Source organism: Cupressus sempervirens, chromosome 4 (assembly GCF_028749045.1).
Source record: "Cupressus sempervirens isolate cs-2001-9-10 chromosome 4, ASM2874904v1, whole genome shotgun sequence".
Taxonomy (NCBI): domain Eukaryota; kingdom Viridiplantae; phylum Streptophyta; class Pinopsida; order Cupressales; family Cupressaceae; genus Cupressus; species Cupressus sempervirens.
Genome location: NC_143121.1, coordinates 460,123,386 through 460,137,754, shown reverse-complemented (window position 1 = coordinate 460,137,754; position 14,369 = coordinate 460,123,386). Strand labels below are relative to the sequence as shown.

The 14,369-nt window shown below is 37.6% G+C and overlaps 1 protein-coding gene across 4 annotated transcripts in view; it reads right to left on the bottom strand.

The window, feature by feature from the left end:
• Nucleotides 1–14,369, bottom strand: part of LOC149561967 (Polynucleotidyl transferase, ribonuclease H fold protein with HRDC domain-containing protein) — a 228,701-nt gene that overhangs the window by 69,074 nt on the left and 145,258 nt on the right. For 3 of the 4 annotated variants that reach the window (XM_089825492.1, XM_089825490.1, XM_089825493.1), the window contains exons 6-8: nt 5,743–5,863; nt 3,850–4,061; nt 3,685–3,744 (exon numbers count right to left, since the gene is read on the bottom strand). In XM_089825492.1, the coding sequence (XP_089681618.1) occupies nt 3,685–3,744; nt 3,850–4,061; nt 5,743–5,863 (393 nt within the window). The remainder of the gene's footprint in view (nt 1–3,684; nt 3,745–3,849; nt 4,062–5,742; nt 5,864–14,369) is intronic. The other variant, XM_089825491.1, reaches the window with a different exon arrangement.

Sequence of the window (14,369 nt, the reverse complement as noted above, 5' to 3'; positions counted from 1 at the left end):
TGCTACTGGTAACATATATGTATTCACAGACTTCAATATCTAGATCAACATACCTCCGATTTGAGACACTAGTTGTTCTCCTACTTCTCAAATGACCCACAGCCTTGCAAATTTGACTACCAGTTAACTGCAGTTATCTTCACCAGATTCTGACAGCCACACATGATGAACAGAGGACTTCCCACACATGGTGTCTAGCACATGCGCCAACTGAGCTGATATGTTAATGCTCTCAACAGTCCAAATGTGATGTGGTAATATCAATTCAAAGTAAGTTGACCTACAGAGCTAAAAAGACCCAAAGCCTTTCACATGGCACTCTTTCTTCAAACTTTCCTAGCTTTGTACCATGAACTTAAAATGTCACTCCCTCCGTTAGCAGTACAGAACATATTTAAAGAAAACATGGTAGCAGTCAATAGCTTTTTGATTTCATCCCACAAAATAAATGAAGATGGTGCATGTCATTTCCAAGAATTCAGCTAAAGAAACGGAACTGTGACAGAGATGCAATTCTTTCAATCTACACATAACCACCAATATTCATCCTTCAGATATCTCAGAATATATCTCTGACCAATGTCAGAGCATTTGTTTTCTCTTTTCTGTTCACAAGGTTATTGCACCCAAAACTCACAATGATGCCCCCAAATAATGGTAAAATCTCTAACTCCAGCACCCACAAGAAGAAATGGAGTTGTCTAAATAAATTTCTCACAACATAAACACAGTCATTTTAAAAAAATCTCATACACCAAACATTAATCATATTAGGCAAATCAAACAGAGATTTTTTCCAAAACATTAGGCTAAACACCAAAGTGGATGCAATATTACTATTGCAATGTATTTGCCAGACAAACCCATGAAGGCTTGGTGTAACAAATAGAGGGAGCCACAACATGAAACATAAATACTAACATTAAAATTTTAATTTATCTCCTTTTGAAGAATAATCTACTTTCTCACCAATAGAATTAATAAAATGTCCAACTTACAAGAGACTCCTCCCTAATATGACAAATTAACTTTGTGTCATCCTGTACATCAATCAATTCAATGGAAAGTATATCTTGAAACCTTCATTTTTCAGAGATTAGTATTCACTGAATGACTTCACTAAAATCCACTAACAATGATGGTCGAATGTGAAACCAAAGTTGAATTCACGCAAAAAAAGGAATTAGGTTTTTGTCCAATGCAACTGAAACCAAAGGTTTTCATTTGAGTGTTGACTTAAATAAGCAGAAGCTCTCAAGCTCTTCCAAGAAAATGAATAACCAAGTATAATCTGAATGATCCTCTCCTTGTTCTTTTAGAGCGCACTCTGAAGACTCTTGGCATTCCATCAGCTTCTCTCTTGGCGTTTTGTTTCTTTGCCTCTTTGTTTCCCTTCTTTTGGTTTTTAATTTGAAATTACAGAAATAATAATAAAATGACTTCATTAATTTTCTCTAAACTCAACATTTAAGCCATTTTAATGCTTTATTGAATAGTTACATTAAGTTGTGATTAATTTTATTATTTTGAAAACTTAAATTTAATTAATTAATTGGTTCCTAATCTCCAAATAAGGGAACATTAGAAATCCAGTCTTTTTGTAACAGTGCCAAAATGTATTTTACTGTTCTTGGTCTTAAACCACCATCATTTAGGAACCTAGCTTAGTTTTTTCCTTCCCCAGTTGTAGAGATTTTGTGATGACAATTCACATCTACTTGGATCATTGTGGCTGCTTCATGTATAATTTGTTTCTCCAAACTAGAGTACAAATATGTGTGAACACTATTCAAGACTACAAATGCGGTTTCAAATTTCCACTATTTGTATGAAATTGTGCCTCCTTGTATTCTAGTAAAAAAAAGGATATTCACTCAAGTTTAATATTTTTCTGGAAGAACTGTGTGGGCAGTAGAGTTTATGGTACATTGGTTGAATGAACTGTGTGCATAAAAGAGTTCTTCTGGTATCATGATTCTATTAAAGAATCACAGGTGACTGTGCATATTGTGAGAAGAATGCAATTCTATTGCTACAACAAGCACTGTATTTAAGGGAGTCTTGTCCATGATCTGTAGATGATCAATTTCTTTGTGTGATCCATTCTCTGTGAGTAGTATCTGTCAGATACTTGCAGCTCTGTATATTCTGTGCATGCATGATAAAAGTGATTGAACTGTGATAAGGTTTATTGGTTGATTGTTTAGAAAAAAGAATCATAAGTTTGAGAACATTGTATTGTTTCGAGAATTTAACAAAAGATCTATCTTTAGATGTGGCTGGGTTTTTCCCTCGAGTAAGAGGGTTTTCCAAAGGTATCTCTATTGTCCTTGTGTTTCATGTATTTTACTTTATTTGCTATTTGTTCTATGTCTATTCTGGTTTGAAAATTTAACATGGTATTAGAGCGGGTCTACGAAAAGATCATGAACCAGAATAGAACAATTGGATTCTAGAAGAACTTTGTTGTCTAATGGGTGTTGAATATGTTGTTCAGTGAATTGTTAAATACTGGAGAATTCTCACTAATCACATGCTGATGGGAATTTAAGAGATTTTGATGTCCAAAGCTTCCAAATATTTCATTTTTGGCATCAACATGGAGGAAGTTGTCATGCTCGTCTATGCTTGCATGTTTGGCATACATGTCTGTAAGGATAGCAGATGTGCTGGTGTTTGAATTTTTCATTCTCTACCTGCACTATAAAATGTGTGATGGGGTAAGATATATTCATGAATTGAGAGGAAATCTGGGAAATAAACAGATAAGTATTTTATGATTATACCTTCAATTATTTATCATGAATTCTATGTAGTTAATCATATTGGGTATAGTAAAGCATGTATGTTTCTAGCATCTGTTTGTCCGGTTCTCTTCAAGATAGTTTGATTCTATGAGTTGTTATTAATCTCTCTAAAATGCTTCTAGGACAGATCAAGAAACAACTAGATGATGACAGATGACATATAAAATTCAAGGAAGAGTTCTATGCATTTTGTAAGGAAGTCATGCAAGCTGAATTAATGAACAAACATGTGGACTCTGTCTGCAGTCATGGGACTGAATAAGTGGCACATAACTTCATTGAAGATGAAAAACCTATATAGATTGTATTTTCATTCAGAGGAAGAAATAACATTAAGAGGGAGCCTGTGTAGCAGAGGGAGAGTGTCAAGTCATTTACAGAGGATCAACAAGCTCGTGTAGCAATATGACTGCAAGAGCTCCTTGTTTGGTCAAACTTGGAATCAGCTTCTTTATTGTGATAATCAAGCAGTGAGAAAGTTGTCCATGCTGAGAGGGAGGTTCTGTTGAGAGAGAGTCTCAGCTTCAGTGATTCTTATACATGTTGTTAATGAGTTCTTCTCTGTGAAAGAGAAGTTTGAGGTGCCATCTCTTGTTAATGAGTTCTTCTCTATGAGGGAGAAGTTTGAGGTGCAATCCCTTGTTAAAAGGATTCATTTAATTCTGGTCAAAATGTTGTGAAGAACAATGTTTAGACTATAAAATAGTTGTATATGTAACATTTAAGAATATAGAAAAATCATTCATAATTTTCTCTACCAGATATTCCATGTAACTGTTTGGTAAAGTTCGCCAGCCCATGTGGCTATATCACATCATCCATTGTGCTAAGTGCAAACAGTAGAGTCCTCAAAACCAAATTCTAAAGAATAACTTACCACAGAATCTCTCCATAGGCACAACTTCCTCACAAGCTGCTCGAATTTACCATCATTCAGCTGCAATATGTACAAACCAAAGAATTCCGTTAATTCAACTTAATAGTAACTATACTAATTCATACCAAACTGTCAAATAGTACAACAACAAAAATTGAACCTTACAGTTGGCTCTCTAGATTTATATGAATTTGCTACTTGACTGCTATAATAGCGTGACAGTATAGATGAAGAAGCAGCATCTGCTCCCCCAGAAGTTACCACATCTTTCTCATACAGTTGAAGAGTCATCAAATTAGAACGCCGAGTAACCTCCTCAAACAAACTTGAGCATACAAGATCACTGCAGGAATTTTGCAGTGCATCTTCTCCTGCAGCTATCCAGATATTTATACTATCATGTACAGAAATGCATGCATATTTGAGCAAAGAATCATGCTCTCAGGTTTAACAAGGAAACAACTAATTGAATAAAATGGAGAAGCAACAGAATTAGACCAAAAAATTGGACTCGGGCTCAAACTCAAGAATTAAAAAATAAGAATGCATTTAGAAAACAGAAGAGTCATAATTCAAACATTAAACATATCTAATTATCTTCAAACACTCAATATTTGAAACTACATCATACTTATAGTTTCAAACTTCAAAATGCATAACAGCAGCATCTCTTTACAGTATATTTCATTGTCCTTGTGTGAAATCATTCTCTTCTGGAAAATTATTCATCTCATCAATCTACTCAGAATAAGCTTCTTGTAGAAGATTTTCTTGTGAAATCATCCCTTTACCAAGAGTTCAATCTTTTATCTGTTTTCTCATTTTCTGAAGATATACTTTTATTACAAAGAGATGTGAGGCACGTCAAATGAGAATCTATTTGTTGTACTAGTTCTTCATTGCTTTCAATTTGAAATTTTGAAGACTTACCTCATCTACAATCTTCTTGGACTTTTAGATCTTTTGACAACATTTCTTTCTTTGTCCTGAAAATTTTTTATTTCATTTTCAATATGTAGGAAACTTTGCTTAAACTTTCATCCTGAATAATCTTGTCTTTCCCTTTTATCTTATCTAGAATCCTTTTAGCCTTTTCTATAGAAATATTTTGAGTATGAGAAACTCTTTTCTATAACTTTTCTTGAAAAAAATAGATTTACAAGCACTTGCTCTTAGTGTCTCTGTCTTGATTTGATTTTTCTCTTTATTGAGGCTTTCTAACCTTAGCAAATACTTTTCTTTCTAAATTCTTGTATCTATAGAAGTTTCAGCATTTCTATTAGATTTTCTACTTTTCCTTTTTATGCAATTCCCATTCAATTTCTTCAAGATCTGTCTCTAATGTCTTTGTGAAATCTTCTACATATTTGTCAGAATTTAGGGAATTTTTATCACTTTGCTTTTCTTCACATAATCTATTCAAAACACTACTGGACTTCATTGTACTTTTTACTCTTTTTTAAATCTTATTTATGCATTATGCAATGCAATGTAACCGGCAATTTAAACATAAATGTTAAAAATTGTATACTACTATTGATGGGTTAAACCATATTTTATTTGTTCTATAATCTTTATGCTACTTAAATGCCTTATAAGTTTCACAGACAACATATTTTCCCCTTTTCGTATGTATTTTCTGGTTTACCCATTTTTTAATATCCAACTTTTTCCCATCTAAATCCCGTTTTTTTTGGTTTGCTGATCTTTCCCAGAAGATTTTCACTACTATGGCTACAACAATAGACTCTGTGATTGTGAGTATTTAGAGACAACTGCAGACATTTTGACGATTTTGGTCTGTTCCTACACAACGAGATTCTAAAAGAATATTAAAAAGCAAATTACCTTTTCCTCACAAATACGATGATGGATATGCATATAATACCTACAATATTTTTTGCATGTCATCAACACACGGTCAATATAACCAACATGGACTAAATATAATTTATTTCTCTCTGCTATGTTCCGTATATATTTTCTTGATAGTTTTTGTAGGATTTTCATGAGTATTCCAAGCAATGTGCAGGATGAATTGACCAGATATTAGCATACCTAATTTATTTCCATTAAGCTCTGAACAAAGGCAAGCTGCAATGTAAAGAAGATAATGTGCATCAATACGTGCATATTCAACCATTAGATCTGGTAAAGGACGAAGTCGCCAATCTGCACGCTGTAATACATACAAAAATGTCATCTAGTAAGAAAAAAGCAAAAAAATACTCACTCCTCAAAAACTCAAGAAATTTCATTAAAGTGTACTTCCAAGGAAAACATCCTCCCCTTGACTTCTTTGTTATATGATGTGATTCGAAGGTTCACAGCAGAATAAACTCAACAAAGAATTTAGTCAATTGGCTTTAAACAGGCAATATCTTGAATACATTGATGCTGGGAAACTTTAAGGATAGAATCGTTTGAGAAGATTGAAAAACAACTTTTGTTATTTTTCTCTTAGGAAACTTGAGATAAATCATTGTTCAAATGATCTTGCTAACTTCTTGGTAAAATATCTCGAATAAATAATACATTAGAGGTGACAAACTGAAAGATAAAATTTTATAACTGTCTGAAAGTTAGAAGACAAGGTTAATGCTACCAGTGTTTACAGAAAGTAGAAACAACTACAGATCAATCCTAACCCTTAGTTGATATGTACCAATATGTATCCAAAATATTTAAGGTACAAGTCTCTATGTTCTTATATCCATCCAGTAAGGTTGTTTTGGGCTCTGTGCTATATAAATTGATTCTTGAACCCTGAAGTACTCCTAGCTCTAATCCTAGTGCATCACTAGCATTGGCTAACTAATATGCTGACCGTGAGTACTTTGGTGTGGGTCACTCACTATCACATTACAAACAGTTTCCAAACCTGGGATGAATGATGTAACTTTGGTCTACACAAACAACAGACAGTATGATAGCAGCAGAAACATGTACAAGTGAAACTTTGAGAGCCAAAAAACAGATCATCCCTACTAATCTGATACAACTAGAATGGCAATGCAGATTTTTAAGGTGATCCCTTTACATGAGAAGTGTGTGTACTCAATCTAAAAGTGACAGTAGAAGTGTGTTTCATCAATCCAAAGGTGACTCTAAAACTAAACACATGGTCAATCAACTATTGAACTTCACTACTAATAAAATTTCAAATTTTCTATTATGATAATGTTGAAATTATGTACTTGCAATAGAAAAATGTATTTTCAATCTAATAAACCAGTATATGATCTTTTGATGCAAATGGGTTATGTAGTAGCTAATCTGTGTTGCTTATAACTTACATTTAGAGAGTTTGGGCTAACCAGGCATCTTCTGGAATTGGACAAATGGGTAACTTGTCAAGTAAGTAAATTTAATCTTGATCAGCCAAATCCTTATTGGGCAGGTCAAAGGCTTACTTTACCCTAGAATTATTAGAAGGGCTACAAATGGATGCATCTACTATCATAAACGATCATAGAAAGACAGTAGATGGTAACTGGGATTTCATGGCAAGCATCACAATATCAAACTCAGTGAATAGTCTCAAGCCAAGCATACTTGGTGAGCAGCCACCAAGTTATTCAGCTGGAAACCTGAAAGTAAAACCAATCCATGCAAACGACTTGCCCAACTATGAAAAAGCACACTCTTTGAGCTAAGAGGTGAAAAACCTTGTTTTTCCTCATTTTCTTATTTTAATTCATGTGTCTTCCACTATTCTTGTTTTTTCAGCGTTACACCAAGGTTTTGTGATAGGGTCACCACGAAACATGGGGGTGGCGTTTATGGTACGATGGGCAAGACACTATTTTTGGGATGGTGGGGGATTGCAATTAAAAAATAGAAAATGTAATATCCCCGACCGGATTATTGCTCCTTTTGACACCCAAAACTTAAAACTTCAAAGGTTTGACATTTCGTCAAACAATTAGCAATCGTGCTCTGATACCACTGTAATGACCCTGACAGGATTATTGACTTTTTAAGCACCAAAACTTAAAACTTTAAGAGTTAGACATTTCGTCAAACACTTGGCTTGTAGTAGAAGACTATCCTATTACCACCTGCTACTAATGACTGAACCGTTACATTCATGCCGATTGCAGATTACAATACAATGTCTTAACCCTTACAATCAAATTAATGAATAACAGTGGTTGATTAAGGAATGTACTGGTTTGTATTGACAAGGAAAATACAACATGTCACTCTTTAACTTCCTACTCAAATATCAAAAACCTGGAAAGCGCTGCCATAACAGATATGAAGAAAATGCACTCCTCATAATACTAAGATACCGATCACAGACCTTGCTATGTGAACGCAGTCCAAAGTTTGCGGATTCATTGTTTGTTCAGGAAAGATTCTCATCGTTTCAGTCAAGCAAACAACTCTCCCATCACCTAACCTTATGACTCCTGTGTTGGCATTGTCTGTTAATGAAGCACCAGAGAAGAGTCCTGCAATGTCCCCAACATATTCAAAGAAGTTTTCTGATTTTGGAACTTCAGAAAATTCACGATAACAGATTTTATTGTTCTTTTTAGCAGCCTTGTAAGCCTCAGAATCTAACTGTGCATGTCCTGCAATTAATCTCCCATTCTCAAAGTGAAGACGAACCAGAGTAGAATATCCATCGAAAGGGTGCCTGAAATTGTAGTCACCTACATGAAACTTTCCCGGTCCATTTCTCAGGTAGGTACCATTCTGAATTTGTCTGAGTCTTGATTCCAATCGATCTCCGCCTGATCTGGAAAAGATCGCATTTGCCACTTGACCACTGCAAAATTATCCTCTCCAACTGCCGCACGGGTTCTTTGTCGACTGTCACCACAATCTTAAAATCGGAGCTGTTGACCCGTGATGGTTTCTTTGCCCAAATGGTTCTGTTAACCCATCCTCACCAAGATCGCGCCTTCCACAAACTGCAATGAAGATTCAATACATGACGCCGTCCTCTGGTCTTAATTCGGCAGACCTTATATGCCGCCTCCTGCCCTTGATTGGTTTCAGCGCCTGCACAAAAATGGATGCCGTAGTAAGTGACAACGCCCAAACAATGTTGCTGCTACCGCCGTTGTGGAGTCCCGACAGGGTGCGAAAGTGCTACGGATTTGTCTACGCTGGTCACCCAATTGGGATTTCTGTAGTAGCTGCCGGCTCATAGATTGCTAAATCCGATAACTCCAGAGATAATGCGTCCTCAGTAACAATGGATCAACCAATATATATATATATATATATATATATATATATATATATATATATATATATATATATATACGTTTAAGTGTGGCTAACTTCGATGTGATGACAGGAGCTCATCAACCATACAAATCATCAATCCTGCGATATTTTGATATGTTGACCACAATCGGATTCTTGTCTTTTAACTCTCTTCCCGGCTCCTCTTCGACTTTCCACTCAATACTGCAATAGTTTGTCTAAATGACAATTAATTCCGCTCTAGCTAACCTTCCAATAATCAATGATCCTCAGATTTGACCTTAGGCCACAAATTCTGCCTCGATGAAATGACTGCAGCGTCACCTCCAATCTGCAATAATTCAAATGATATTTCACACCCTCAAAATTGCGTACCAATTGAGAGTTATCGTTCTCAATGGCCCGTTGTGACAATTGCACAAACCCTAGGTTCTACAATGCACATGTGATGGAATCACAATCTGAAATCAAAAAGAGATAAAACAACTGCCTTCATTCGAATGGAGCCCCGGGGTGCCTATTTATTCTTTTCTCTCCACCTTCTCCAGAGACTTCTAGAACAATTTTGATCTTATCTCATAAGTGACTTTATTAAATATTTTTATAATCCAAGTCACTTTATTAAATATAAAGTTGTCTTTTAATATTTATTTATTTAATTAAAATAATTAATTAGTCATCCTTGGACAACCAGATTAATTAAATTAATTAAATCGAACTGTCACCAAAAATGGGGACATGACAGTCCGCCCTTCCTGAAATTGCTTGTCCCCAAGCAATGGCTGAACCATAAACCAATCAGTATGCCTGGGTCCCAAATGTAAATCTGTATGTCATCCCAATCCTCATCATACTCCCGTGGAGAAATCATCAATACCAGTATCTGAGAAACTGTACTCAACATCCAAACAACTGACAACTCTGATGAAATCATCTGAAAACCAACTGTAGATGTCAGTAGAAGAAACCATTCTGCGGAACTCAAGCCAACTAAAACATCAACTCTACCAAAACTCAAGCCCCTGTCAAAATGACACCTGCACCCAACTGCACTATAGATATGACAACAGCCATAAGTACCTGAATCACTGCCATCAAATCCAATCTCTGAAAAACTGCTCCGGGTGTGTCGATGCTGCAGGCTAAGTAACTTGCTACTACCAATTTTATTTTCAAAAGATGGTGCCAATCTATCCCCTAACGGATGGTAAGAAACTGGAGCCAATCTACATTTGCGTGAAATAAAATCTTCTATCTCTGTGTCAAAAGAAAAATGATGAGCGTACCCTACCGTATAATGCCGGTAAGAACCTCCAAACTCTGCTGCTGGCTCATCATCACTGAACTGGGAATCATCAAATGGCTCCATTTTCTGACTCCGAGTGACTGTAGGCTGGATAGGATCCCGTGCATTCTGCTCAACAAACCCTTCCTCGAGGTCCCTGTGAGGTAGCATAGTAGCAAGGACCCCTATAATCTTCTCAACCAATCTGCAAATAACACTAGTATCTTGGATGAGAACACCTTCTGTCACCTTATGCGAGTCTAACTGAACACATGCACTATCCAACAAATACTTCATGAACGGTTCAGTGCAGTAAAAATTATATGAGGAAACATCAACATACTCTCCTTTACACCACAACTGGTCCTCCTGTAAGGGTGGCATACTCAATTGTACCACACTATCAACTATCTGAGAAGAATCAGCCTGGAGACTTGACTCTACCGGTATCCTGAACTCATTAGGACCAACTTCTTCCAAACCCTGAACATGTGTGTCAGTCCCAACAACATGCTCCTCAGTAACGACTGCAGGAGTATACTCACCACCAACCACCTCAATAGACAAATGAACTGGGTCTGGGGCTGGTTTTGACCGCAAATGCTCCAACTCCACGGTCACTTCCTTCAACTGAAACTGCGACTTCTGTAGATCTCGCTGTGTGTCCTCTAATGCTTCAGTAGTCGCTATGAGCTCTTGGGAAAGCTCACTCACCTCCTTTTCACGATCCAAGAGTGCCTCATATGCTGTACTCCCCCACTCAACCAAGTGATCACGGTCGGCTACCAATCGTAAATAATCCTGCTTTAAAATCCGAACAGCTTCACGCAAGGCATGAATCTCTGCCAAAGAAAAGTAACCACCGCTGGACTCATCTGTCATAGAAGAACCCCAACCAGTAACAGCCAACAACTGACGAGCAGTATCAAAATGCTCACAAGCAATAGTAATGTCTCGCTCACTAAATTTCAACTGGCTAACCACATGATGGCTCTGGCTAGACTGTCTTCTATAAACTCCCTCTGACACATTGTCTAGAGGAATGTCTTCAAAGATACTGGTCTCTGGATTATTACCATCTATATTTTTCGAATCAACTTCAAAACTCGTATCAACATCCAGAGTGTCAAAATCTGTAGTTCTGTTGTCAAGCTCTTCTATACCTAAAGAATCTGTCAAGGAAGCTGAATCTTCAAAACTATCCACTTCATCCTCCTGGATGTCATCAAGGCCGAAACGATCCTGGGACTCATCAGTACACACTGGCAAATATGAAAAATCTTCAACACCTTTAAGCAAGAACGGTCGTCTGCATATATGAACCAAACCCAACAACGGTGTATAAAAACCAATACCAACATCGGTCAGGTTGCTGGCACAAAGAAAGACAACACCGGGTGTTCTGCTAATCAAATCCATGATAGCACTCAAACAAACATTGCTACTATTAAGTGTTAAAGATCTCCAGTTAACTGAACCCCAAATGCCCCTGAAACATTCTTGAGTCCATATCCGTAAACAAGGAACAGCTGGTAACTCAAGCAAACTCCTTACCCGAGTAATGTGACCAATACCAGCTAACTTCACATACCTGTCTGCCATTGTCCTTGTATCCTGGATGTGAATGCAAGATGAACTCGTAACATTATCAGCTACCATATATGATCCTTCTGCTGCAAGAAGCTGAATGTCAGGCATGTAAGATGAAACTAAGCCTAGCTCCATGCCATGCTCATTCTCATGTATCTCCCAGTCCTGTAATGCCAAAGTTGCTCGAGTGTCCTCAAGCTCGCAAGAAAGCTTGACAACTTCCTCCTCCTTCCTCCTCAAGGCATCTGAATAGTCTTTGGCAAGGCTTAGAAGATGGTCACGATCTGATAGAAGATGTAAATAGCTCAACTTCGTCGTTCCCATTCCTTCACCAATTGCATGTAAGTCACAACAGGAAGATTTTGCCTGAACTCCCTTATGTCTTCCTTGTAACTGAATCATCTGGATGTATTCTTCTAACATCTCCCGCATCCTGTCATGATGAGATAAAGAAGCCACAATACTATCTTTGCTTACCTTCAACTGGCTGGACAAATCATGTGAAGTACTGCCATTCTCATCCGCATGTGACGAAGCATCTAACTGAGCTTGGTACTCTCTCTCAGCAAAATCATAAATGCTCGATGTCTGCTCATTTTCACCAGGTATCTCATCATCATGCACAATGACCTCTTCATCATCATCTGAACTCACTTTACTGTCATCATTGACTGTCGGAACCAAACCACCTTTAGTATCTGAGACATCACCCTTGGGAAACCTGTATACAACTGTCTCGATTGAAGTATCAAGTTGACAGTTACTATCCATCAGCGTAATATCCTTCACCACTTCTTCCTGTGACCAAACTGAAACCTCTGACCGGTTGCACACTTGTTTCTCGAACTCCTCATTAAGGTTCCTAGTAGCATCTCTCATTGTATCAGTCAACGCTTTGTGAGAAGATTTGTCAAAACAAAATCTAGTTGATTTATTCACCTTAGCTGGGACGGACAGCCTGTCAAGCATACGGTGGTGTTTAACCAACAGTTCAGACATGTTATGTTTGATTTTTCTGAGCTCATCCTGAATGTCTGAATAGTCCTCCTTTCCACAATTCCGACTCTGAATACTGTGTCTATTACTTGTTCGAGATTGTGTCCTTGGAGACTTTGTGCTGTACCTGTTCATCTTGGTTGAAGTAGAGTGCTGATCACTCATGTAAGTCGGTTCTCACCCCACAGGATGGCAAGAAAACCGCTCTGATACCACTGTAATATCCCCGACCAGATTATTGCTCCTTTTGACACCCAAAACTTAAAACTTCAAAGGTTTGACATTTCGTCAAACAATTAGCAATCGTGCTCTGATACCACTGTAATGACCCTGACAGGATTATTGACTTTTTAAGCACCAAAACTTAAAACTTTAAGAGTTAGACATTTCGTCAAACACTTGGCTTGTAGTAGAAGACTATCCTATTACCACCTGCTACTAATGACTGAACCGTTACATTCATGCCGATTGCAGATTACAATACAATGTCTTAACCCTTACAATCAAATTAATGAATAACAGTGGTTGATTAAGGAATGTACTGGTTTGTATTGACAAGGAAAATACAACATGTCACTCTTTAACTTCCTACTCAAATATCAAAAACCTGGAAAGCGCTGCCATAACAGATATGAAGAAAATGCACTCCTCATAATACTGAGATACCGATCACAGACCTTGCTATGTGAACGCAGTCCAAAGTTTGCGGATTCATTGTTTGTTCAGGAAAGATTCTCATCGTTTCAGTCAAGCAAACAACTCTCCCATCACCTAACCTTATGACTCCTGTGTTGGCATTGTCTGTTAATGAAGCACCAGAGAAGAGTCCTGCAATGTCCCCAACATATTCAAAGAAGTTTTCTGATTTTGGAACTTCAGAAAATTCACGATAACAGATTTTATTGTTCTTTTTAGCAGCCTTGTAAGCCTCAGAATCTAACTGTGCATGTCCTGCAATTAATCTCCCATTCTCAAAGTGAAGACGAACCAGAGTAGAATATCCATCGAAAGGGTGCCTGAAATTGTAGTCACCTACATGAAACTTTCCCAGTCCATTTCTCAGGTAGGTACCATTCTGAATTTGTCTGAGTCTTGATTCCAATCGATCTCCGCCTGATCTGGAAAAGATCGCATTTGCCACTTGACCACTGCAAAATTATCCTCTCCAACTGCCGCACGGGTTCTTTGTCGACTGTCACCACAATCTTAAAATCGGAGCTGTTGACCCGTGATGGTTTCTTTGCCCAAATGGTTCTGTTAACCCATCCTCACCAAGATTGCGCCTTCCACAAACTGCAATGAAGATTCAATAAATGACGCCGTCCTCTGGTCTTAATTCGGCAGACCTTATATGCCACCTCCTGCCCTTGATTGGTTTCAGCGCCTGCACAAAAATGGATGCCGTAGTAAGTGACAACGCCCAAACAATGTTGCTGCTGCCGCCGTTGTGGAGTCCCGACAGGGTGCGAAAGTGCTGCGGATTTGTCTACGCTGGTCACCCAATTGGGATTTCTGTAGTAGCTGCCGGCTCATAGATTGCTAAATCCGATAACTCCAGAGATAATGCGTCCTCAGTAACAATGGATCAACC